Source organism: Hyperoodon ampullatus (genome assembly GCF_949752795.1).
Source record: "Hyperoodon ampullatus genome assembly, chromosome: 4".
Classification (NCBI taxonomy): domain Eukaryota; kingdom Metazoa; phylum Chordata; class Mammalia; order Artiodactyla; family Ziphiidae; genus Hyperoodon; species Hyperoodon ampullatus.
Genome location: NC_136917.1, coordinates 103,589,517 through 103,617,366, shown reverse-complemented (window position 1 = coordinate 103,617,366; position 27,850 = coordinate 103,589,517). Strand labels below are relative to the sequence as shown.

At 34.3% G+C, this 27,850-nt stretch overlaps 1 protein-coding gene across 3 annotated transcripts in view; it reads left to right on the top strand.

The window, feature by feature from the left end:
* The window catches only part of POLR3G (RNA polymerase III subunit G), a gene marked incomplete at its 5' end in the record, with an annotated part of 58,681 nt that overhangs the window by 8,633 nt on the left and 22,198 nt on the right, over positions 1–27,850 (top strand). Inside the window, 5 exons of one of the 3 annotated variants that reach the window (XM_079702770.1) lie at positions 6,563–6,619; positions 8,787–8,837; positions 14,460–14,539; positions 18,612–18,758; positions 22,486–22,607. In XM_079702770.1, coding sequence (XP_079558896.1) covers positions 6,563–6,619; positions 8,787–8,837; positions 14,460–14,539; positions 18,612–18,758; positions 22,486–22,572 — 422 coding nt within the window. In that variant the 3' untranslated portion in view covers positions 22,573–22,607. Of the gene's footprint in view, positions 1–6,562; positions 6,620–8,786; positions 8,838–14,456; positions 14,540–18,611; positions 18,759–22,485; positions 22,608–27,850 lie in introns of those variants that run through there. The other 2 variants (XM_079702769.1, XM_079702771.1) reach the window with 2 other exon arrangements.

Here is a 27,850-nt window from a genome sequence, read left to right as displayed (position 1 = left end):
GTCACAAAGAAAGAAAACTACAGGCCAGTATCACTGATGAACATAGATGCAAAACTCCTCAACAAAATACTAGCAAACAGAATCCAACAGCACATTGAAAGGATCATACACCATGATCAAGTGGGGTTTATCCCAGGAATGCAAGGATTCTTCAATATACGCAAATCAATCAATGTGATACACCATACTAACCAATTGAAGGAGAAAAACCATATGGTCATCTCAATAGATGCAGAAAAAGCTTTCAACAAAATTCAACACCCATTTATGATAAAAACCCTGCAGAAAGTAGTCATAGAGGGAACTTACCTCAACATAATAAAGGCAATATATGACAAACCCACAGCCAAAATCATTCTCAATGGTGAAAAACTGAAACCATTTCCTCTAAGATCAGGAACAAGACAAGGTCTGTCCACTCTCACCACTGTTATTCAACATAGTTTTGGAAGTTTTAGCCACAGCAATCAGAGAAGGAAAAGAAAGAAAAGGAATCCAAATTGGAAAAGAAGAAGTAAAGCAGCCACTGTTGCAGATGACATGATACTATACATAGTGAATCCTAAAGATGCTACCAGAAAACTACTAGAGGTAATCAATGAATTTGGTAAAGTAGCAGGATACAATTTAATGCACAGAAATCTCTTGAATTTGTATATACTAATGATGAAATATCTGAAAGAGGAATTAAGGAAACACTCCCATTTACCACTGTAACAAAAAGAATAAAATACCTAGCAATAAACCTACCTAAGGAGACAAAAGACCTGTATGCAGAAAACTATAAGACAATGATGAAAGAAATTAAAGATGATACAAACAGATGAGAGATATACCATGTTCTTGGATTGAAGAATCAACATTGTGAAAATGACTATACTACCCAAAGCAATCTACAGATTAAATGCAATCCCTATCAAACTTCCAATGGCATTTTTCACGGAACTGGAACAAAAAATTTTACAATTTGTATGGAAACACAGGAGACCCCCAAATAGCCAAAGCGATCTTGAGAAAGAAAAATGGAGCTGGAGGAATCAGGCTCCCAGACTTCACACTATACTACAAAGCTACAGAAATCAAGACAGTATGGTACTGGCACAAAAACAGAAATATAGATTAGTGGAACAAGATAGAAAGCCCAGAGATTAACCTACACAACTATAGTCACCTTATTTTTGATAAAGGAGGCAAGAATATACAATGGAGAAAAGACAGCCTCTTCAATAAGTGGTGCTGGGAAAACTGGACAGCTACATGTAAAAGAATGAAATTAGAACACTCCCTGATACCATACACAAAAATAAACTCAAAATGGATTAAAGACCTAAATGTAAGGCCAGACACTGTAAAACTCTTAGAGGAAAACATAGGCAGAAAACTGTATGACATAAATCACAGCAAGATCCTTTCTGACCCACCTCCTAGAGAAATGGAAATAAAAACAAAAATAAACAAATGGGGCCTAATGAAACTTCAAAGCTTTTGCACAGCAAAGGAAACCATAAACAAGACCAAAAGACAACCCTCAGAATGGGAGAAAATATTTTCAAATGAAGTAACTGACAAAGGATTAATCTCCAAAATTTACAAGCAGCTCATGCAGCTCAATATCAAAAAAAAACAACCCAATCAAAAATGGGCAGAAGACCTAAATAGACATTTCTCCAAAGAAGATATACAGATTGACAACAAACACATGAAAGAATGCTCAACATCACTAATCATTAGAGAAATGCAAATCAAAACTACAATGAGGTATTACCTCTCAACAGTCAGAATGGCCATCATCAAAAAATCTACAAACAATAAATGCTGGAGAGGGTGCGGAGAAAAGGGAACCCTCTTGCACTGTTCGTGGGAATGTAAATTGATACAGCCACTATTGAGAACAGTATGGAGGTTACTTAAAAAACTAAAAGTAGAACTACTCTATGACCCAGCAATCCCACTACTGGGCATATACCCTGAGAAAACTATAATTCAAAAAGAATCATGTACCGCAGCGTTCATTGCAACTCTATTTACAATAGCCAGGACATGGAAGCAACCTAAGTGTCCATCGACAGATGAATGGATAAAGAAGATGTGGCACATATATACAATGGAATATTACTCAGCCATAAAAAGAAATGAAATTGAGTTATTTGTAGTGAGGTGGATGGACCTAGAGTCTGTCATACAGAGTGAAGTAAGTCATGAAGAGAAAAACAAATACCGTATGCTAACACATATATATGGAATCTAAAAAAAAAAAAAAAAAAAAAGGTTCTGAAGAACATAGGGGCAGTACAGGAATAAAGATGCAGACATAGAGAATGGACTTGAGGACATGGAAGGGGGAAGGGTAAGCTGGGACAAAGTGAGAGAGTGGCATGGACTTACATATACTACCAAATGTAAAATAGATAGCTAGTGGGAAGCAGCCCCATAGCACAGGGAGATCAGCTCGGTGCTTTGTGACCACCTAGAGGGATGTGATGGGAGGGTGGGAGGGAGATGCAAGAGGGAGGAGATATGGGGATATATGTTTATGTATAGCTGATTCACTTTGTTATAAAGCAGAAACTAACACACCGTTGTAAAGCAATTATACTTCAATTAAGATGTTAAAATAAAGTAATTAATTAATAACTAAAAAGCAAATAAAGGCTTTTTAAAAAATATAATATATATGTGTGAATACAGTTTTATATATACTGTATATATACATTATGTGTATATATACACACACACACACACACATACACACACACACACACATAGTGTGCGTATACACACCATGAATGGAAAAGAATTGGCCAGACTGAATAGAAGTACACAACACAACTCTGAGCTAGAAACAGGAGTGACAGTGGTGATGATTCTGTAAGCCATTTCAGAAGCTTAATGGAAATCATACATTTACCTGCATTGTGACCACAAGGTCTGTTATTGAACAAATGGAGTTTGTTTGGTTTATCAACTCTCAATATACTGTCAGGGTCCATTTTAATTTTTTAGTTTCTTTTTGAGCAGTTCTTACTATTTTATGTAGTGATTGATATTCATTACTTATTTTTTCATAGACATCTTCCAAAGAACAAAGAGAATTTGCTTTAGAAAAGAAAAAAAATTCATATTATCTTAGCATTACCATACTGGCCAATTGGACCCTTTCATAAATCTAAAATACAGTTTGGAACCTTAATGATCTTATTTTTCTTGCATCTTGAAATATTTTACTGTTTCATCATCATAGATATTATTTCATCACTTTTCATTAACTGTTCTCTACTATGAACTCATGAATCAATGAGTAAACAGTATATCTCTAAGAATGAAAAGGACATATGGTATTTTCATACAGTTAATCTTTCACATAATATTTTGTGATAGGAACCTTGAAAATTCTGTTTGGTAAAATGATGTGACCATTTTTTTTTTCTTTTTTGATGGTATTTATATACCAAATTTTATTTCATATAGTTTGTAACAAGACAACTGCTGAAGGCAAAGGCAAAGACAAAGATGATTGAAAGGAAATAGATTATGTAGAAATGAAACAATTTATTGGACTGATCACATTAATTGGTAATTATAAATTTAATTATGAAAATGTTTTACAATTATAGATCAAAGAAGATGGCTGGGCCATCCTCTCTTCAACAAAAGTGTGAACCATAACAGTTTTTTAAAGTGTTACATTTTGATGGTGCTAATACAAGAAGAATTGGAAGTAATGATAAGCTAAAACCTATTAACAGAAATGTATTTGTCATCTAGAATCACTTGGGTGGTGCAGGTGTGAGAAAAAACAGAAATAATCAGTTAGAATTTATTAAAGATGTATTTGAAATCTGGAATCAGGATATATGAAATGCTTATATTTAAGGCTTGTACATGACAAATTCATGATGCACAGTTGATGCACAGTTAGCTGCATTCAAAGGATGTAGCCCATTTTGGGTGAATATACCTTCAAAACCAGGAAAATAGTGGAATATAATGAGTTTACTATACTTTGTTATTAAAGTTCCCAGTAATTAATTTTCTTTCTTTTTAAATAACAGCTTTACTGAGATAAAATTCACAGATCTAAAATTTACTTTTTAAAATATTTCAGTGCGGGGCTTCCCTGGTGGTGCAGTGGTTGAGAGTCCGCCTGCTGATGCAGGGGACACGGGTTCATGCCCCGGTCTGGGAAGATCCCACATGCCGCGGAGCGGCTAGGCCTGTGAGCCATGGCCGCTGAGCCTGCGCGTCCGGAGCCTGTGCCCCGCAACGGAAGAGGCCACAACAGTGAGAGGCCCGCGTATCGCAAAAAAAAAAAAAAAAAAATTTCAGTGGCTTGAGTGTACTCACAGAATTGTGCTACCAACAGTGCTATCTAATTTTTAGAATTTGTTCATCATCCTGAAGAGATACCCCCATACCCATTAGTATCACTCCCCATTGTCCCCTCCCCCCCTCAGCCCATGGCAACCAGTAATCTGCTTTGTCTCTAGTGATTTGTCTGTTCTAGACATTTCATATAAATGGAATCATAATATGTGTTCTTTTGTGGCTGATTACTTTCACTTAGCATAATGTTTTCAGGGTTCATACATAGTAAACCATGTATCAGTGTTTCATTCCTTTTTATGGTTGAATTATATTCCGTTATATGTATATACCACATTTTGTTCATTCATCAGTTGATGGACATTTGGGTCAGTTCCACATTGGGGCTACCATGAATAATGCTGCTATGAACATTCATATACATGTTGTTGGGTGGACATATGTCACTTTTATTGTGTACATATCTAGGGTCATATGGTAACTCTTTATTTTACATTTTGAGGAATTGCCAAAATGTTTTCTGAAGTGGTTGCACCATTTTACATTACCAACAACGTATAAGGGTTCCAATTTCTCCACATCCTTGTTAACACTTATTACTGTCTTTTTAGTTCTAGCCATCTAACTGGGTATAAAGTGGTAGCTCATTGTAGTTTTGGTTGGAATTTCCCTAATGACTAATGATGTTGAACATCTTAGCATGTGCTTTTTGTCCATGTATATCTTCTTTGGAGAAATGTCTATTTATATCCTTTGCTTTTTTAAATTGAATTCCAGTAGTTGGTTTTCAACATCTCTTATTCTTCTGTAAATTATTTGAAAGTAACTTAAAAATATAAAAATGGTTCATTGGTAGTAACTGTTATTATTAATAAATGGTAATAATTTTTTCTTGGTAAATTGAGGGTTAAATTTTTTCAAAATATAGAATCTGTTTTGGAGAAAAATTTAAAATGCAGATGCTGGGAATCTCTCATTTGCCTTCTCTTTACAGATGAAAAACTTGAGAGCAAGATTGAAGTCAAACAGTTAAATATCTAGAAAAGCCTTGTCTCTTAGTTTCTGATCTACTCTTTATTTTAGTTATCTTTGTCTAACACCATGGTCTTAGTATTATTTGGTGTACAATATTATATGTTACAGGTGTACAATATAGTGATTCACAATTTTTAAAGGTTACACTTCATTTATAGTTATTATAAAATATTTACTATATTCCCTGTGTTGTACAATATATCCTTGTAGCTTATTTTATGCCTAATAGTTTGTACCTCTTAATCCCCTACCCCTGTATTGCCCCTACCCACCTCCCTCTCCCCACTCGTAACCACTAGTTTGTTCCCTGTATCCATGAGTCTGTGGAAGCATTTTTTTTAACATGGAAGAAAAATGTGTCTGCTTGGGTCTTGATTTTTATATTTTCATCTTTTATATTACCTTCTGCTTTTCATGACTATCCTCCTAAACCAGTTTTTATGATGAACCATGGTTTCAAGCTATTGTATAATGGTGTCAGCTAACTTGTGCTGTTGGGAAAGGGTTTGGGCCCTCATCGAGGGAATTTCTTGTGTCAAAGTAGGCAAAGCAGAGCAAGAGCCACAGCCACAGTCCCGTTTTTGGTGAGCTCATAAGGTCCCTGCAGAGTTCTCAGCAGTGACATGGAAGGCTCGCAGCTTGCTCATTCATGCCCCATCAAGTCCAACCTTGCCTACTCCTACCCTTTTCCCCATTGTCTTCCCCAATGGATTGTGAAAAGTAGCTCACTGAGAAGCCTAAGTAAATGTGTGTATTAAGCATTCGCTTACCTTACTGGAGGTAAGCAAACAGCCCTCCATCCTCACTTAGGTACTTGAATACCTTCCAGTTATACAAGGTTTAGAGATTGGGAGCTGAAGGCCAGTGTCACAAGAAGAAAATAGAAGATGCCAAGTAGACCCCCTGCCCTTATGTGTAAGTGGCTTCCTGACTTGTATTTGGGCTTTTGTGAATATTCTTAGAGATGAGTCAGATTGTCTGATTCTAAGAACCATAATTAGGGTTTAGGTCTCTGCTCACCCCCAGCCATTCATACCCAGGTGCTTCTTGCCACTTCCCTAAACATGTAATACTCATTGAACTGTTCAGTATGTGTCCAGGAACACATTGTGGAGAAATGTAAGAAACTCCCTGTATGTGAAATAAAAGATGTTACCTGGTGTTTTCAATTATTTTAAAATTTGTTTTTCTATCTTTTTTCTAGATATTGAAAGATATAGTAAAAGATATATGAAGGTGTACAAAGAAGAGTGGATACCAGGTAATTGTAAAACTGAAAATGTTAAAATAATCTTTAAAGGCTATCTCCCTACCCCATATTTTTTAGGACAAATTTTGTATTTTCACCATAGGAAAGTAGAGTCTGGCTCTTTTCCTATAATTAATTAGCAACATAGATCTTTTGAAAACTAAGATGAAAAGATTTTTATATTGTAACACGGAAGGGTTGAAGTGTTTTTTTGGAAATTTTAGGATACTTTGTTTTTTTTTTATAAACTGGGGCTCACCAGAACCATTGGGTTTTCCATTTCCTTTTGCCACAATCACAGTTTTAGTCTCTAATCCCAGTATTCCTCACTTCTGTGCACCTGTGTGATTTTATAGCTTCTGAGGAGAAAGCAAGTCTATTTTTATGAATATTTTAAGCCAAGTTTGTGTATCTTCCTTTCTTTCCAGCAGGCATAGACTCTTTTTGATTGTTAAGATGCCTTTTCAACAGAACCATACCTGAGTTTTTTTTTTCAACATTCACAAAATTGCCTTGGATAGAGACAAGGTGAAAGGGGGCTGCAGAGAACTCATCCAGTTCATTCATTTTATAGAAAATTAACAGTTGCCATAGAAATGAAGAGACCTGTCAGGACGACATGGACCATACTACTAAAACCCAGGTCTCCTCATTTTAACCCACTTTCCTTTGACATCTCTGTCCTTGGTGTGTTATAGAAACTGCCTGTATGTAAATGCATAAGTTGCATTTACAGCATTATTGTTTTCCTGACTTACAGTGCTCTTTCTTTTCAGTGTCGATTATTGATAAGGTTGTGTCCCTCTGAAAACACTGTCTTAGGTCTCTCATTTCTTCTACTTCATAAACATTCATCTCTAAATGATTCTCTTTAAATACTTTCTCATGATCACCTGTGGATTGTTTATAAAAAGAAACATATTTAAAGCAAAATTTATTAGTTCGGCTAAAATAGCTTGAGATATAAATGTTTTCTGCAGAAGACACTGAGTTTTTCTTTTATTAGCAGGCAACATTTTTATCTATTTTTATGTTGCTTCATTTTTCTGATTAAGCTTAAAAATGAAAAGGAAATGACAAATTAAAGGAATTGTTTAATTAATGCAGGCAAAATTATTAATTGGAGGGAATTTACTTTTCCATAGCTATTTGTATTTTTAATTTTAAAGTTTTCCTATAATAGAATTGTTTATTTAGTTTTGCATGTATTAGGATTGTGATCACATATTTTAACTTTTGAAAAAAAATTTTATTACATAAGAAATACATATCAACTACAGGGCTTCCCTGGTGGCGCAGTGGTTAAGAATCCGCCTGCCAATGCAGGGGACACGGGTTCGAGCCCTGGTCTGGAAGGATCCCACATGCCATGGAGCAGCTAAGCCCGTGTGCCACAACTACTGAGCCTGCGCTCTAGAGCCCACAATCCACAACTACTGAGCCCACAAGCCTAGAGCCCATGCTCCGCAACAAGAGAAGCCACCACAATGAGAAACCTACACACTGCAACAAAGAGTAGCCCCCGCTCACCGCAACTAGAGAAAGCCGGCGCGCAGTAATGAAGACCCAATGCAGCCAAAAATAAATAAGTTAAATAAATAAAATTTAAAAAAATACATATCAACTACAGAAAACTTACAAAATACAGAGTAGTTAAATAAATAACACTTAAGAAAAACAGCTGTAATCCTAACGCTCGCAAGGAATTACTGTAATATTTTGTCTCCAACCTAGAGCTTTCTCTGCACAAATATATATAAAAATATTTATATGGTAGGTTTATTTTTTAAATGGAATTCTATATGTATTGTTTTAGAAGCTTTTTTAATTTACCAGTATATCATGAATAACTTTTCATGCCCATAAATATTTTTCTACATTTTTTGTTATGAAAATTTCTGTATTTGAAATTAATTATATAAATACTATATAGCTGTTAAAAGAATGTTGTAGAAATTTTATAACACTGTTTCAAAGCTATTTTAATAAACTTTTTTTCTTCATAGGAGAAAATATATCACTGTTATAATTTGATCCCAGCTAAATATGTATAGTCAGATATTAAGAAACTTTATTTCCTTTGCATGAGCAACTATCATGGTCTTTAAATAGTTATAGCTAGTGCCAGTAATTCCTAGAGGAAACTGCCATTTTTATATTTCTCCTTTTGTACACACAGATTGGAGAAGACTCCCTAGAGAGTTGATGCCAAGAAAAAAATGCAAAAAAGGTACATTAACTAATATAATAATAATAATCCAGGTGGGAAAAGGTACATTAACTAATATAATAATAATAATCCAGGTGGGAAAAGGTTATTGCTTAACTTCCATTTAATATGGAACTGTCAATCTAATGTTACACTCAATGTTCTGAATGCTTTTTCTTAAAATATTTTTGACATTATGATTACTTTGTTGGAGCCTTTTGCTGTTGATTTTTTGTTTTGTTTTCTTTGCTTTTGTTTGTTTAATTGTTTTTCCTTTATGGAATTTTGATGTGCTAGGAAAGACTTTTCAATTATGTAGATATTCTCATTTGCATATTTGAAAGTTTTAAAATGATTATACTGGCTATATTTTAAGTTTTTAACTAAAACATTTGGAACTGGTAACGTTTGGGAACTGTCGAATAGAACTTTATGGTGTACATAAAATATCACAGTGAAAGCTTCTGTTGTGTTATTCTCTCATAATTCCACCAAATACAAAGTTGTTGAGCATCTACTATTGCCAGACACTGTGCTAAGAGGGATAAAACAGTGAGCAAAGTAGGAGTAATCCTCTCCCTCACAGAGCTCACAGTCATTTGGAGTAAAGACATTAAATGTAACACACTGTCTTCACTGGGAGGCCAGGGAAGGGTTCTTTGAGGAGGTACAATTGAACTCCAGATTGAAGGACGAGTACAAGCTTGCTAAGATGAGGTTGTGGGAGAGACATTGAGAAATTGGGTTTTTTAATGTGTTTTTATTGTTGAGTTTTAGGAGTTCTTTGTATATTTTGGATGATAGTCTGTAGGAAAAACACTCTTGCTGGGTGTTTGTCCTTTCCTGTCACACCACTACCACATTCACAGCAATTCTGACACCAGATGTATGGAGTTTTTTCCTGCACATCAAGCCATGCTCTGCAACACCAGCTGTGTCTCCTACAATTTAATTCCATTCTGACACTAACTGGAGTTAGCACAGACCCCACAGATTAAGGGCTCCGTCCCAGGAGACTACTCCCCACTACAGATGTCAATCACAAGTATAGTGTGTCTCCAGGTTACCCATGACTTCTGTCTGAATTGGCTACAAATCAGAGGTTCCCATGCCCTCCACCCCCAACCTTGGATTTGATTTGCTAGAACAGCTCACAGAACTTAGGGAAACATTTACTTACGTTTACCAGTTTATTATGTAATAAAGGTTATGATAAAGGATACAGATGAACAGTCAGGTGAAAAGATACATAAGATAAAGTCTGGAAGGTTGCCAGTGCAGGAACTTCTGTCTCTGTGGAATTGGGATGTGCCACCTTCTAGTACATGGATATGTTCACCAAGCCAGAAACTCTTGGGACGACATACTTTGGGGATTTTTATGGAGGCTTCATCACATGGGCATGATCAATCATTAACTCAATCTCCAGCCCCTCTCCTCTTTTCCAAGGGATGAGAGATGAGGCTGAAAGTTCCAGGCTTCTAATCATGGCTTGATGTTTATGATAACCCACCCCATCCTGAAGCTGCCCAGCAGCCCACCAAGTGTCACCTCCTTAGAACAAAAGGCACTCCTATCACCCAGTAAATTCCAAGGGATTTAGACACATATTAGAACAACAACAAAAAAGCACACTATTGTCACTTAGGAAGTTATAAGGGTTTTAGGAGTTCTGTGGCAGGAACCAGGAGCTGAGACCAATATATATTATTTTCTATTTCACACAATCCTTTTTCAAATATGTCTTTGGAAAACATTTTCTCCCAGTCTGTAGCTTGTCTTCTTATTACTTGACAGTGTCTTTCATACAGCAGTTTTTAATTTTAATGTAGTCCAGCTTATCAGTTCTTTTTCTCATGGATCATGCCTTTGGTTTTGCCTCTCAGAAGTCATCACCAAGCTCAAGGTCATCTAAATTTTCTCCTATGTTATCTTTTAGGAGTTTTATAGTTTTGTGTTTTACATTTAAGTCTGTGATCCATTTTGAGTTAATTTTTGTGAAGGGTGTAAAGTCTGTGTAAATTCATTTTTTTGCACGTGGAAGTCCAGTTGCCTTTTTCTGTATTTATGTGGGTCTCTTTCTGGGCTCTCTATTTGGTTTCGTTGGCCTATGTATTTATTCTTTCACCTATGCCACTGTCTTGATTACAATAGCTTTATAGTATGTTTTAAAGTCAGGTAGTGCCAGTCCTCTAACTTTGTTATTTTTCTTCGGTGTTGTGTTGGCTATTCTGGGTCTTTTGCCTCTCCATACATACAGTAGAGTCAGTTTGTCGATTTCTGCAAAATAATTTACTAGGATTTTGATTGAGATTGCATTGAATTTATAGATGAAGTTGGGAAGAAATGACACCTTGAAGATATTAGCTCTTCCTATCCATGAATATGGAATATCTCTCCATATATTTAGCTCTCTGATTTCACTAATCAGAGTTTTGTAGTTTTCCTCATATAGATCATTTTGGTAGATTTTTACCTAAGTATTTCATTTTGGTGGGTACTAATGTAAATAGTAATATGTTTTTAATTTCAAATTCCACTTGTCAGTTGTTCATATATAAGAAATCTATTGAATTTTGTATATTAACCTGTATCCTATAACCCTGCTATAATTGCTTATTAGTTCCAGGAGTTTTTTAGCCAGTTCATTCAGATTTTCTACATGTTGTCTGTGAACAAAGGAAGTTTTATTTTTTCCTTCCCAATCTACATACCTTTTGTATCCTTTTCTTATCTTATTGTATTAGCTAGGACTTCCAGTGAAATGTTGAAAAGCAGTGATGAGAGGGAACTTTTTTGCCTTGTTCCTGATCTTAGTGGCAGAGTGTCAGATTTTTATTATTCATGATATCAAGTTTTTCACCACTAAGTATGATGTAACTATAAGGTGTTTTTGTAGATATTCTGTATCAAGTTGAAGAATTTCCCCTCTGTTCCTAACTTACTAAGAGTTTTTATCATGAATGGCTGTTTGATTTTGTCATATGCTTTTTCTGCATCTATGGATATGATCATGTGATTTTTCTTCTTTAGCTTGTTAATGTGATGGATTACATTAATTGATTTTGGACCAGCCTTATATCCCTGGGATAAATCCCCCTTGACTGTGGTGTATAATTCCTTCTATACATTGTTGGATTGGATTTAAGAATATTTTGTTGAGGAGTTTTGTATCTTTATTCACGAGAGATAGTGATCTTTAGTTTTCTTTCTCATAATATGTGTCTGATTTTGGTATTAGGGTAATTCTGACCTCATAGAATGAGTTAGGAAGTATTCCCTCGACTTCTGCCTTTTGAAAGAGATCCCCCTCTCCTTTTTAACATCTTTATTGAGGTATAGTTGACATATAATAAAATGCATATATTCGAAACATACAATTTGGTGAATTTTGGCATATATATTTTAAATGGAAGTATTTTTATTTTGTTTTATTTCGAAGCTACAACATATAAGAATATTTAGCTTGATTGAGAACAGAATTATTATATATTGAGATCTGATAGTTTACCTGCTGTCCTTTATACCCTTGGCTTTTCTTAGACAAATATATTATTTTCACAATAAAATAACATTTGCTTGAATGATACTGGTCATGTCCTAGTGGATCACAAATTTTTAGCAGATTTTAAAGAGCTGAAAAGAATATAGCTGATTTGGAGGAATTAATGTTCAAATACATCACATCAACTGCTCATCCCTAGAATCACATATATACATTGATGATTTGTAAAAGCTTCCAGTGCATCAGGATTTTCGTTTGTTGAAAACGAAAACAACAAAACTTTCTTTTTCCATTCTTCTTAATATTTTTATTGCATATTATATAATTTTTGTGTTATGTTCCTGGTAAGCTTATGCTCTCTCTTTTGTTAAAATGGCCTCCCCTGATTTACATGAAAGTAGACAATACCAAAACAGCCAAAGACTGAAAAAGTTTGTTTCTTGAAGAAAAAAATTCAAATATATGCATGTATTTGGCCAAAGATGAAAAAAAATTCATGTAAATGTTTTGGGGTTGAAACAGTCTTTTAACAACTTTTCATAATTTGACACTTCTTCCTCAATTATAAATAATACATAGCCAAATTGCTGAGTAGACTTGAATATGCAACTGACTTTCTTGGCTAAGAGATTAATAATTTTTATAAGTTTATTTACCTGACCATGTTCTATAATATCCATTTAACAGATTTATGTGTATGAAATTTAAATAATTTGATAAAAGCTCCTTAGAGAAAAAGACTTCTTGATGTAAGTTACATTCTTAGCTAGTTTTCTGGTATCAATATTATAATATATATTGAGAGCTTGTTCATATATGATATTTTATGTGCTACAATTCAGTTTAAACAGTCTTTGCTCTCAAGGGGAACAGAGATAGTTACCCATCATTAAATCTAACTATTTTTTTTATAACTTTTGTTTGAGCAAAACCTCACTAATATGTATGTTTGGGAGTTCTGAACTCAGTGACTCCCCAAGGGGCAATTTGGTATCACAAAATAAATTGTAAATTCCATCAGTTATGGGTCATGCACCACAATCTAAAAATTTCTTCTTCTATAGGTTAAATGTTAATCTTTAACAAAATTACATCTTTCTGAGCCATATTTTCCTCTGTTACCAAGTAATTTCTAGGTATTTAGTTTGATTTGGGGAAAGAATGGTAATACTTTTTGATCACCATGGGACAATTTTGTAACATATCATGTTTTGTTAACTGACTAGCAGGATCTATATGTGAAACAATTTTTTATACCCTGCAGTTTCACATTAGCCTCAAAATGCAATATTTTTGATATAGCTTAAAAAATTTTGTATCCCAAAGCTATTAAAACATTTTATTTATATTGCTTTGAGTTTTCAGATTCATATGATGGGTGTGTTTGTTCCATTTAACTATTTTAATCTTCATTACAAAGATAATGCTATGCTGCCCTGAATATAACCTCTTTCTCATCTCTTTAACCACTGGCAAATACATATTTATTCTACACTTGTATGTTTTTTAATTGAAGTATAGTTGACTTACATATTATATTAATTTCAGGTGTACAACATAGTGATGTGATAACTTTTATACATCATGAAATGATCACCACTATGAGTCTAGTTACCACCGATCACCACGTAAAGTTATTACAATATTATTGACCTATTCCCTGCACTGTACATTGCATCCTCGTGATTATATATTTTATAACTGGAAGTTTGTTTTTTATTTTCCAAAACCTGGTAGGATTGCCCTATTTAAAATTCCTGATCAGTGAACAGGAAGCCAGTGCAGATGATACATTTGTGGGAGCCTTTCACTGGCCCTCTAGTGCTTCTACCTGAGGGAACATTGTCGCAGTTTGGGCCCTGAGGACATTAAATGCCAGTTCAAATTTTCAGTAAAGATATCTGGTTGCAGTCTTAGAAAATATCCTATTAAGTGATTATCTTTTACTCCTCACCATGGAAAATTGGTGATGTGTGCTGATTTATTTTGTCATTCTTTAGGAAAATTAATTCATCCTGCAAATTATGTGTGCCTGGTATGGCATACCAGCATGCTAGATGGCATATTAAAAGGCGAAGACATTTAATATACAATTGCTGTTATAGAAAAATGTGTTAACAGTGGTTTTACTTCAGCAGGCCCCAAATCCAAAAAGGCAAAAGATACAGGCAAAGGCACTTCACTCACTAATACTGCAGATGTATTGAAAAAAATTGAGGTAAGGTTTTCTTCTTATTATAAGAACAAACTGAAAAAATGTCATACCTCTTTTTGTCTTCTTCCACCTTTCCACCTTCTCTCTCTTTTTAATAACGTGTACACTTGGCAGAGCCAAGCCCAGCATACAGGGTAACTAGCAAGGTTTGAACATTGTTGGCTGGGAGATATGGGGGCTCCGTTCTGTCCTCTCTATGACTCACCTGTCAGCTTGCCTCACCTTTTGTCACCTGACTCCTTTCCCACTCTATTCCTCTTTTCCCCTTGCATTTGGATTATGCATGGGAAAGAAACATGAATGTATATCTTTAAAAACCTCTCATTTTTTTTCTCTTATTGCTATGTGTGTATTTTTAATGCTTTTCTTCTGCTTTATGTTTAAGTGTAGAAGACTTTATTGAGGGAAAATCCTATCTTATAGCACTTATTTTTATATCTTTATTTTTTAATATTTCAAAAAAAAGATGTAAAATTAAAAAGATTAATAAACTAAAAATATGCCCTCCCATCCCTGTCCCTAGCTATCCACTCAATTCCTCTATTTTAGACGGCCAGTGTTACCAGTTTCTTATATATCCTTCCAGAAACATTTTATGCATAGAAAATACAGAATTTTTTTCTTTTTAATGACAAAAAAGTAGCATATTGCACTGTTTTGCCTCTTCACCCTATCACTTAAAATATCTTGTCAATGTTTCCATGTCAGTCTGTGAAAGAGTTCCCTCATTCTTTTCTTTTTCTTCTTTTTTTTGGCTACACTATAAGAATGAACCATAATTTATTTAATCAGTAATCTATTGATGGACATTATGTTTCATCTAGTGTTTCACCATTATAAACAATGCTGCAGTGAATCCATGTTAAGTATGTGATTTCACATGTTTAGGATAGATTTCTAGAAGTAGACTTGTTAGGTCAGCTGTTATGTGTACTGTACAATATGGAAAATATGGATAAATATTGGCAGATCATTCTCCAGTGAGGTTATACCAGTTTATTCCCTTTATTCCCACTATCAATGCGTGAATTACCTTGCATTGATGGTGATGGTGATGGTAATGATAATGATGATGATGAAAGCAGCTAGCACTTTTTGAGAACTTTTTATATAGCAGGCTCTTTGATGAGCTATTTACATCCATTGTGTGCTTAAGTCTTCATAAGAACAAAGAGAGATGGGTATTATTATTCCTCACTTACCGATGAGGACGTCAAGGCTTTAAAACTTTTACTTGCCTGGCCAAGTTGGCATAGCTACCTGGTAACAGAAACTCAACTTTTTAAATTTTACTTTTGACCAGTACTTGAGCTGAAGATAACATGTCTGAAAATCAAGCCAGGAGGATTGTTGAAGGAATAGCAATAACTGTCAGGTTTTACTGTGGCGGAATGATGGATGGGGTTGCAGAACTAGCCATCTTGTATTGATTGAACACAGATTCTAACTGTTCCTAAAACTTCCTGGAAAGAAGTTGCTAAGATGATATGTGCTATAAGGAAGATAGATCTGGACCTCTGGATGTGGTTTCTTATAAGAAAAAGTTGTATTTCCTTATTCTCTACATTTAAACACCTTTTTTCATTACACACTTTGTTAAAACTGGAGTTTTGGGGCTTCCCTGGTGGCGCAGTGGTTGGGAGTCTGCCTGCCGATGCAGGGGACGTGGGTTCGTGCCCCGGTCTGGGAGGATCCCATATGCCGCTCTGGGCCCATCCACAGCAGTGAGAGGCCCGCATACCGCAAAAAAAAAAAAACAAAAAAACAAAAAAAAACTGGAGTTTTAAATCTAGAAATCCCAATGAGTTAGCAGCTTTATTTAATAGAGCAAAGTTAGCCTCCAGATGACTCCATTATTGTTCATTTCTTCAGCAAAAGTAGTTGCAAGTGTTCTTTAATAAAACTTCTGTAATGGAGAGGGAATGACATCCAGTCAAATCTCATGGTTATTGTGTGAATAATCAGACAGCAGTAAACTAATATTTGAGCTTATTTCTGTATGACATAGAGGTGGCTCTGAGTGGTCTGTAGTATTTAAGCTAGAAGAACTGTTAACTGTTCATAATTCAACTGTTTTCAAAGTGTTTTCACATTGTGTTATTCACATTGTTCTTTAAATAAATCCATAAAGTAGTAGGGGTAAATAGTTATATCTCACAGAAGAGAAAATGGAGACTACTAAGTAGATGAATTAAAACTAATACCTTAACACGAAAGGAATAAACTGATGAGACAGTGTGTATGAGATCTTTTTTCTAAATTTCATAAATCTGATATTTGTTAACTGATTTAGGTATTTTATTGGTTTGATTTAGGTCTATGTAGTAGAAATAAAGTTGAAGTTATTTATTTAAAGATAATTGAGGTGGCAGTAGTGGAAATCAAGACCTCCTAGTCCCTACATAGCACTGAATGAACTCTATATTTGAAAGTATTTTTACATAACTGGTTTAAATAATTCTATTGCTAATTATTAAATAATAGCTAATAGCTAATAGCATGGTTCTTCAGATATAGCGTATACCTTGCACAGAGTTAAATAAGTATAGCACTACAGTTCCCTTTTAACTAACAATCTTGTGGGTTGTAGGCCTTTTTACTAGGGTTTGATTAAAATAGAAAAGAAAATTTCATATCTTAATTAACATTAATATGTCATCATTATATGTATGTGTTTTTATAAACACTTAAAAAATCTGTAAATACTATTTTGTTTACATGCAGTTTTCCAAAGAGATTGCCAATTGGTAAAAATTGCACACATTATATTGTAGTAACAACTCATATAAGGTAACATGGGTCAGTATGAAGATAAATCATCTTATGTCTATTACCTTGGTCTTATTTGTTCTACCTAAGTGGGGTAAGGTGACAGGAAGGGTAGAGTTTGAATTTTGATTAAAAATTGAGACTATCTGATGTAGTCTTTCATTGCCTTTGGTTTTCTTAAATGTAGTTAAAGGGATTAAAAAAAATATTTAAGAACCAAATGGAATAGTTAAGTTGTAGTCACACCAAATACAAAATATGTTTTCTCTCTGTATGTAATCTACAGAGCAAATATCTTATAATAGGGTAGAGTATTTACAGATTTATGAATTAGTGTTCTGATTACTGATTAAGAATAATAGTGTTTTAGTTAAAGTGATCTTATACATTAATTATGAGTATTAATATATGAAATTATTGCTGTCCCCCACCTCCTAGAAAACTGGTGAAATTCTGTCACTTGTGCAAATTAAGCATAGAACAATTTAGCAAATGGATAGTAACAGTAATAAAAACAGGTCACTTTTTATCAAATGGAAAAAATTATTGGTAGTCATAATAGAAATATAAAGATGTAATCTTAAAGTTAAATCTCTGTCTTATGAGAAGGTGGCAGTGGTTTTAACAAGGTGGATAAGTGGAGTCATCAGGTAATCAAAGTTTCTCTAACTCTGCATCTCTTCTTTGCCTCCATTCTTAGAGTTGCTAATAATTGCTAATATTTACTGAGATTTGAGTTTTAATCTCTATTTTCTTAATGTACCTGCCAGATACATTAAGAAACAAAAATCCTTGGAAATGGGAAGTAAATAATGAGGGAGAATAGAGATAAGAACATGGATAATCTGCAAATAGGATGACTTGATATTATTTTAAACAGTTTCACTTAGAAACTAAAACATAAACATTTTGAAATGTTACCATTACATTCTCTTTTCTCCTTTCATGTTTGAAGGAAAACAAAATAACATTCTGAAAGTGCTTCTCCATAAACAGAATCAACTCAATATTTTAGAAGGAGGTAGGATAGGAATCATAAAAATAAAGCATTGGGCAGCAGAGCTGATATCACAGCATGACTCAAGACCCAGTTATGAAGTAGCAAACTCAGAGAAAATACCAGTGTAATGACAGGCCATTTAGTCCCATCTTTCTTGAGTTAACTCACGGTGTCCTAGGTGGTGGCCTGGAGGCGTTGGTAAGGGAGGGTTAGAATTAGGGTGATAGGTAGCTGTTCTCTTGAGGTTGAGCAGGCAAGTCAGAGTCTAGTGGTTTCATTTAAATTAATGAAGCTCATTTATACCAGGAATTGGAAAAGAGAGGTGATGGTGAAAAATCAGATGAGGAAAATGAAGAGAAAGAAGGAAGCAAAGAGAAAAGTAAAGAAGGTGATGATGATGAGGATGACAATGCTGCAGAACAAGAGGAATATGACGAAGAAGAGCAAGAAGAGGTAATGGTCTGTTCTGGGAGAGTAACAAAGTTAACTAAGCTTAAGGATGATCTAATATGGTATATAATTAAAGTAAACCAACAAACAAAAACCAAGTTGATGGGAACCATGGGTATATTATTATCACTGGCATCAAGTTCTTGGTACCAGGAGAATTATTATAGCATTGAAATTATAGTGATACCAAATGGAATGTAAGAGGTAAAAGTAACTTGATAGGCAAATTTGAAAGTGGAAGTCCACAAGCTAAGGAAATTGATCAGATTAGTTTAAGATCTATATACATAGAATTTTAAGTCAGCAATAAGGTAATAAGGGTTTAGTCACATAAGTTTGAGGGGGGAACTCTGCAATACCATCAGGTTTTAAATCCCAAAGTGCAAGTGGACACTACCAGAGAACATTCATAATCCAACCTCAAGTATCTCAGTCAGAACTCAGTGTTTTAGATTTGGGATTTCCAACTTTCAGAAACATGGTGCATTTCAAAATAAGCTGGAGTCAGTCAAGCAGGGTAAGTTTGTTGTTCACGGCCTCTTTGGGACTATGTAAACGTCTCATGCATTAACCCTAGGCTGAGAGTTTCTTCTGCATTGCAAGTGACCATTGTCTTCATTTCAGCTTCTCACACCACACTCTGAATCTTTTTTTTCATCTGAATTGCTCCACCTAAGAAATCTTTATTATATGCTACAAGTACTTTACATTAAATTTTGGATTCTTATAAAATTTATATTGGTGTGCAGTGAGGGGGTACAGAAACATTTTTATCTGTTTCCAAGTGGTTAGCCAGTTGCCTACCTCATGTACTAAATAATTTTCTTTCTGCATGGATTTGAAATTTTCTTTTATCAGCTATTAGATTCCTTCACCTACTTAGATGTATTTCTGGACTCTGTTCCATTGATCTATTTCTGAACTATCACTAAGATGTTCCAATTAATAGAAGCTTCTGATTATTTGTTAATATTTTTAGAGCATGTTACCCTTCTTTTTCAGAATTTTCCTGAATATTCTTTGGCTTTTGAAATGTTCTGTTTATAAAGTCTACTTGAGTTGAGCTGTGTTGAAATTTAGATCTCTCCTAACAAGAACAGCAAACATTAGGATTCTAGTAATTTCAGAATTCTGTATTGGGTCTTAACAGAGTCCAGAACACCACCAGTGGGTTTATATAACTATATTTCATTTAAAAAAAAAAACCAACGTTCTACTTTAATAAAGAAAGGCTGTATATTCTGAGTGTGAGGCTGGGTGAGTCTGGGTATAAGCAAGCTCAAAGCCTTTCCAGATTTAAAGTTACTCTTTCTATCAATTAACTAATTAATGAAAAATTACTGCTAATTAACTCACCTGATATATATTGAGGATTTAAAGAGCATTTTGTTTTGAAGAGTAAAGTGGAGCAAATTATCTATGTAACACCTACATATAAAATTGAGAAAATATAGACTTTTTTCTTTCTGCACTCTTTTGAGTGTTACAATTAAAGAAAAAAGCAGGGGCCCAAATGAAGCCAAGAACCATTTAAGCCATCAATTTCAACAAGTTCTCACTTTGTACCAATCTTTGTATTAAGATTACTAATCTCACAAAATTACCTAATGCGCATCGTTGAACATACTTGGAGGTGCTCATGTCTAAACACAAGTGGCATATGCTCAATTTGAAATACAGTATCTCTTCCTTACTCATTTCCACTTGTATGTACAAATGGGCTAGCTTATATTTTCACACAAGTGTCCTTGCCAAGATCTCACTTACAAGGTGGACTCACTTGAACTCTCAACCATTCCACTCGTCCCTGGTACATGGCCTCTGGATTCAGCCAGGTTTCCAGACTGTTGGATTTCTTGGCACCAGAGAAACCAGGCCAGCCTCCTAGGATCTTAGCTGGATACGGAAAATTGAAGTGTTTAGGGAGGACAAAGTAATGAAATACATATCTGAATAATACAGGTTACCTTTCTTATATTATTTATATAAATCTATATATAAAATCCCCCCATGCAGATACTAAAAAAGGTGATATCCAGGAGACTTTCTTTTGAGAACAGTCCCTATTTCTTACTCTATCATAATTTCTGCTGTAGATAGTAGAGATGTGGAGATTAATTTGCGGGGGGAGGGGGTGAAGTAGAAGAGCATAGCTTTATTGCTTTGCTAGACAAAGGAGGCCACAGCGGGCTAATGCCCTCAAAACTATGTATCCTGGAAATTAATTTTTTTATGGCAAATTTCAATCATTTACAAAAACTAGTTACTAGTAATATAAACACCTACAGACTCATCACCTAGCTTTAACAATGATCAATTCATAGCCAGCCTTTTGGCCACTCTTTCATCCACCCAGTCTGCTCCTTTCCCCCCCACTTCAAGCCTGCAGCTGCCTTGGATTACTTTAAAGCAAATCCCAGGCATTATATCATTTCATCCATAAATATTTCAGTATGTACTGAAAAATAAGGGCTCTTTAACAACATCACAATATCATTATCATACCTAGCACAATAAAATGTAACTCTTTAATACCATCAAATATTAAACCAGTGTTCAAATAGTTTTGATTGGAAAAAAAATTTTTGCTTATTCCAGTTGGAATCCAGCTGCAGTCCATACACTGCAGTTGGTTAATAACGCTCTTTTCTTTTAATCTATATCCAAAATGGATTTTTGAATTTTTGATAGAAAGCAGAAATATCTTGAGTCATTTACACAGATAGTAGTCTTACTCAGCCATAAGAATTGGAATGTTCCCAGGGGCTTAATCTCTCTTAATTTAAAAGAAACTGAGGGGCTTCCCTGGTGGCACAGTGGTTCAGAATCCGCCTGCCAAGGCAGGGGACACAGGTTCGAGCCCTGCTCCGGGAAGATCCCACATGCTGTGGAGCAACTAAGCCCGTGTGGCCACAACTACTGAGCCTGCGCTCTAGAGCCCGTGAGCCACAACTGCTGAGCCCGCGTGCCACAACTACTGAAGCCTACGCACCTAGAGCCTGTGCTTCTCAACAAGAGAAGCCACTGCAATGAGAAGCCCGCGCACCGCAATGAAGAGTAGCCCCCGTTCACCGCAACTAGAGAAAGCCCGTGCTCAGCAACAAAGACCCAACACAGCCAAAAATAAATAAAATAAATAAAAATTAAAAAAAATAAACTGAGGGGCCCTAGATGTAATATAATATGGCATCTTCTGCATTTGATTTAGTATCTTCAGGTCTTTTCGTTTGTTTGTTTGTTTTTTGGTAGGAAGCAAAAATCTCTCTGCTTATGCCCAGCTATGCATTGTAACTGGAAACCTCAGTTCTGGTGTAGTCGAATGAATGTTAGTATAAATTGGCTTCGTTTCTTGAGTGTTTGTACATTTGTTTGGAGTAAGTGTTTAGTGGTTTAACTAACTAAACCATGTATCATCCCACTAAGGTATAATGAATGAGATGTATAATCCTATTAAGGTGTAATGGGCATCCGTTTACGTTCTCTTAGCTAGTTGGTGCCTGAGAATAGTAGGAGATGGTGGTCTTGAGGAAGAAAGCACAGTTACATATGTGAAAGTTAATGTATGTTTTAAGCATTGAAATAACAGAGACTTCTTTTAAGCCTGGCATATTTCCTAATTACCTAACTTTGATATTTATAAACTTATATTAAAGGGACAGCCTACATTACATTCTTTAATGTTACTACTCATACTTTTAATGTTTACTGAGGAATATATCATTTCACTTAGGAAAATGACTACATTAATTCCTACTTTGAAGATGGAGATGATTTTGGTGCAGACAGTGATGACAACATGGATGAAGCAACCTATTAGCTATGAAATTTCTCAAAAAATATTTTTATGATACAGCTTCTGAACATTTGAACAGACTTGTTTTCTATTTTATTTCTGATAAGGAATGAGTATTTTATTTTTGTTCCTGTTTTGTTGGAAAGATACTTGTTACCAAAATATTCAGAACCACTTTGAGTTTACATATTAGTGACTTTACCAATTAGTCTCTGACATTCCTTCTCAACACCTCTGTCATCTCCCTAATGTATTCAAGTGGATTTTTTTTTTTTTGGTATTATTTGGATTAGAATGTACCTAAAGAGTTTTTGCATCTTTTAATCTATGTATTCATACTTAAACAAGTTTTTCTTGTTTAACTGCTGATCTTTTCTAAAACTACTAATCATCATAACCGATTTCTATAATCTGAAAGTTGGTTTAATACTGCACATGGAGCACTTTAAATACAAAGAAACTTGAAAATAATTTTCTTTTTTACTTTTACATGGTATGTTCTGTGCTACTATATTATGACTACATAAACTTACCTGAGCTCTTACAAGTGCATATTTTATGAGATTAAAAATTTCGTGATTGGAAACACATGCACAGGGAAAAATGCCAATCTGAGCTAAGTAAATTTCACAGCTTACATCTCAACCAATACAAAGGCCTGGGATGAATATTAAAAATACCTGAATTAGAGGCTAACTTCATACCATACAATATATGAATTAATCATCCCACTGTAACAAGTTTGATATCTCTGAGTCATTGGCTTATGAAAAATTAGACGGAGATTTAATTTTGTACTTTATAAAAATGTAGACTAAGTTCTACTCATATAAATCTCATTGCAGGATGCATGTATGTGTAATCTGTGAGGTGTAGTGGCCTCTGTTATGTTGCCCAGGACTGAGCTCTCCAATTGATTTATATAACAATGCAGAATGAAACTCAGGTCACTTTGAAATTTAGATTAACCTTTTTTGATTCATTTAAAAACTAGCTCCCCTGCCTTTTTGTGGTGGGGGAGAGGATATCTATAAACTTCAGCCTCCAGTGACTCACATATGCCAAAGATTTTCAAGGAAACTCATATTATATATCTTAAAAATGATTTATGAACATTACCCACCAAAAGAAATAAATTTTTCCCTCTTGGGAAGATACCACCCATTACCCTCTAACCTGAGAATCAAGAGCCCTAGATTCTATTTCTACCTTTACTATTAAACTCAACCTTGAAATTGAGCTTGTTTTCTGTGCCTTAGTTTCTTCACTTGTAAACAATTTTCTATAAAAATTGTTCAAATTCGAACCAAAGTTTACCATATGTATTCATTCTCTCACCTTGTAGAAATGATCATTCTTAATTTAAATTTAGTTCTCACCCTTTAAAAAATTGTAGATGGTAAAGTGATTGAAAACAGTTTTGAGATACAAACATGTTTTCCTCATAAAATATAATCTGATTTTCCCATCTTATTTCCTGGTGGGAAAAATTGGAGAAAATGTGTATTGTGCCATTTTGTAACATGGCTTTCTCAGGAAAAAGACCACTTTCAATTATATTTATCAGATAATTCAGTATGTGTGTGAGGGCCATTATTAGTTCAGTATTGTGCTGATCCTATGTGCTTTCTTATTTAAAGGAGCTTATCAATAATTTTAAAGATTCTAAATGGAAAACATGAATAAAACACTCTGAAGTATTAGCAATCTACCGTACTTCTTAGAGTAGAATCCTCAGTTTTCAGTTGTAATGGGCAAGTAGTCATTTAGGATTGATAATTAACAGAAGTTTCTTAATCTTTCACCTCCTTAGTACTATAGCCAAATACCATTTAATTTATAGAAAGCTTATCTTTATGGTTCTGTTTACTTGCTTTATTATACATCTGAAGATAACACTTAAATTGGGCAAATACACCAAAGATGCAGGAATCTTTTCCTGGCTTTCAATTTGTTGCTACCATTTTAGTCCTGCAGATGGTAAAGCATCTCCTATGGGCAAGATTTCCCGGGAAGGCCCCAGCCATCTCCGTTAAGTGCATTGTCTTCCTCCTTTGGAAGATCTTTTTATGTTTAGACTAATTGTGAGAACAGGCAGAATGTATTTGCAGGTTGCTTTACCAGCATGAATCTTGTTTTTCTGGCTTAAAATCTCAGAGAATGCTAAATTATTCTATAAGAAGGCAAGCTTTAATACAGAAATTAACCTCATACTTGGTGAAGTATCTTTAAAATTTCTATATAAGATGCAAAACTTTTCTTGCTCTAATGCTTATTTTTCTGTATTTGTTTACACATTAAATTCTTACAAGTGTCCTTTTGTTTTATATTGTTTTCTTTGACCCTGCTGAAATATATTTGATAGAGAAAACTAATTTGTTAATACTTATTTTACGTAGTAAAATAACTGTGTATTGGGCTTCCCTGGTGGCGCAGTGGTTGAGAACCCGCCTGCCGATGCAGGGGACACGGGTTCGTGCCCCGGTCCGGGAAGATCCCACATGCCGCAGAGCGGCTGGGCCCGTGAGCCATGGCTGCTGAGCCTGCGCGTCCGGAGCCTGTGCTCCACAACGGGAGAGGCCACAACAGTGAGAGGCCCGCGTACCGAAAAAATAAAAAATAAAAAAAAATAACTGTGTATTTATTGAGCAGGGATGCCAGTATCAAATGTTCTTGAACAAACCACCATCAACAACAAAACTCCAGGTGATTAAAGTTGTGATAACAAACTAAGAGATTTGGATATTGAGAGAATGCTAAGAAACTCAGATGACCTTGTTAACCTTTCCTTCTCCACTACCTTCAGATGTACAGTATCAATGGCTTTCCTTAATATGGTTAAAGGCTCTTAAGTTAGTAAAAACTTCTTATAAGAAAAACTGTAAATACAATTTTAAGATCAAGATACTTTTAAAAATGGAGAATACAAGGATTACACCACAAATTCTCCATTAAATAAATAAAAACTCCAAATAACTGTCCCAATTCTTTTTGCTACTGGTATTTTAAAAAATTAATATTTTGAGATGGAAAGGTTGTTTCGTGATAATAAAATTTACATATAAATAAAGCATATTGTTACACGACCAATCTGTAACTTGCCAAGAAGGTGTGGACCAGGTCTCATGAGGCCTTCTTCCGTGAGATCAGAGATCCCTCCACCAAGTAACATTCATCTGAAATTTGTTTTCATTTCCTTTCACTTATGTACTATAAATAATCCAGTGTATTTTGTTTCAGTATAACAAGGGGGAATCTGAATTGGTAAATCTTTGGCAATTCAGTCTATCTTACATAGTATCTCTAACAGAGAAGGAGAAAAGGTTTGCTTTATTCAATTAAATTAACCAGATTCCATTTTCGATTGAATAATAAAATAGAAACTTTATTACATTTTGCAGATCTTTTAAAATATGAAAAATGAGGGGCAAGAAGTTTTAAAAACCAGTTTTACAGATGTACATGCTAACATAACATTCTACAATTCCATGCTGCATCTGTATAAAATACATTATAAAAAAGACATAATTTGCATACATAAAAAGAATGAAAGCATCAGATTTCTGTGGTCTAACAGTGCAATATGCACATACTTGGAAGAAAAATACTGATTTCCTGAGCAACTTTGTAATTCAAAATAAGAATGATTCCCATCATAATGTACCATTTAAATACAGACTCCTAAAAACTACACTTTTACTCTGTAACACTTTGACTGGATCTGTTTCACGATATTTCTAAAACTCTAACTGTATCCTTCATATTCCCAAGTAGGTAATTTTAGTAGTAGATACTTTAAAAATAACTAATAACTAAATAGTGGTTCATTTAAAGAACTCTTCAGGCCACTGAACAAGTAAGTAGTGTCCAGAAAAAGATAAGCTTTAAAAAACAAAAAGTCTTTGGAGAAATTAATTTAACATTACTGTCTTCTAATTCTTAACGTGGCCACCAGACTCTATAACTGATCTTAATATATCTTTTGGGGACATGAATCCTATAATTTTCTAGGAATACGATGGCAAAAAATACTTAATTTAAATGGCATCCATTAGTTTGAAACAATCTCAACCATTTGTACCCAGACTTTAAGGAAGAATCTGCCCTTTTTAAAAATAGGTTTTTCGTCACTTGCAACTCCAACTTTTTAAGTGAACCAAATGCAATGATTCACAGTTCCGTTACTTTTACATCTGCACGTATGTGTGTGTGTGTATATATCTTCTAATGTAAAGCCTCAAAGTAAATTCAAATAAGGGTTTCAACACAAAAGCCACAATATCAAATAACTTGTTTTATTAAGTTTTACAAAGTAATCTGCATTTGTTACAAATTTTGATGTATTAGTACTTTTTAAAAGCTAAAATTATTCTAAATCTATTAAATGCTTAGGAAATTTTTCCTTTACAAATGACACTTAAGGATTAGAATCTAGAATTCTATATATATAACACAAAATTCTATATATGTTATACATATATATAGAATTATATATAATTCAAATTATATTCAATTAAGTAAAAAAATATATTGGGTTGGCCAAAAAGTTCCCTCTGGTTTTTCTGTAAAATGTTTTGGAAAAACCCGAACAAACGTTTTGGCCAACCCAATGTAATTCAAATATATGGACAAAGGAAACTGCCTGTGTCATAAGGATATGTTATACTGCCTTCAAGGAATAGGACACTCTGCAAGACAGAAAAGGTTTTTAATCAAGTACATGGTATACCTCATTACTTTTTAAAAAGTTACTTATTTTATAAATCAGACTTCTCTATCACAATTTCAAAGTACCGCTAGCAAAAAGGAATCCCTGACTCCGTAATTTCATCAATTTGATGTAAACAAAGTTCTTCAAAGGACATCTAGCCCATTCTACCCTAAAATAATCTGTATTTTCTTTCTTGAAACTTGATTTTCAGCAGGCTTAATAAATACAATGTAAACTAAGTTAACACTGAGCATAAATTAGAAAGATCATACTTTTCTCACGATGCCCAAAGCACATTAAAACAATTTTTTAAATCTTAAACTAATAGAGTTAACTCAAAAATCAATTTGCTACAAACTTCCATATTAACACTTTTTGGTAATTGTCTAAGGCCCTCTAATATATGCAAGGGCTTTAATGTTTGACATCTTTGTCCTTTCTATGATACACTGCTCCTAAAAGTACATTAAACCTCATTAAGCATATATATTTATTCACCCCACTTTGTATCAAGACTGAAGTTTGAAGTATAAAATGACTGGTCAAAAATCTGAAACATTAAAAGTTAGGAAATAATGCCCAGAAAATGAG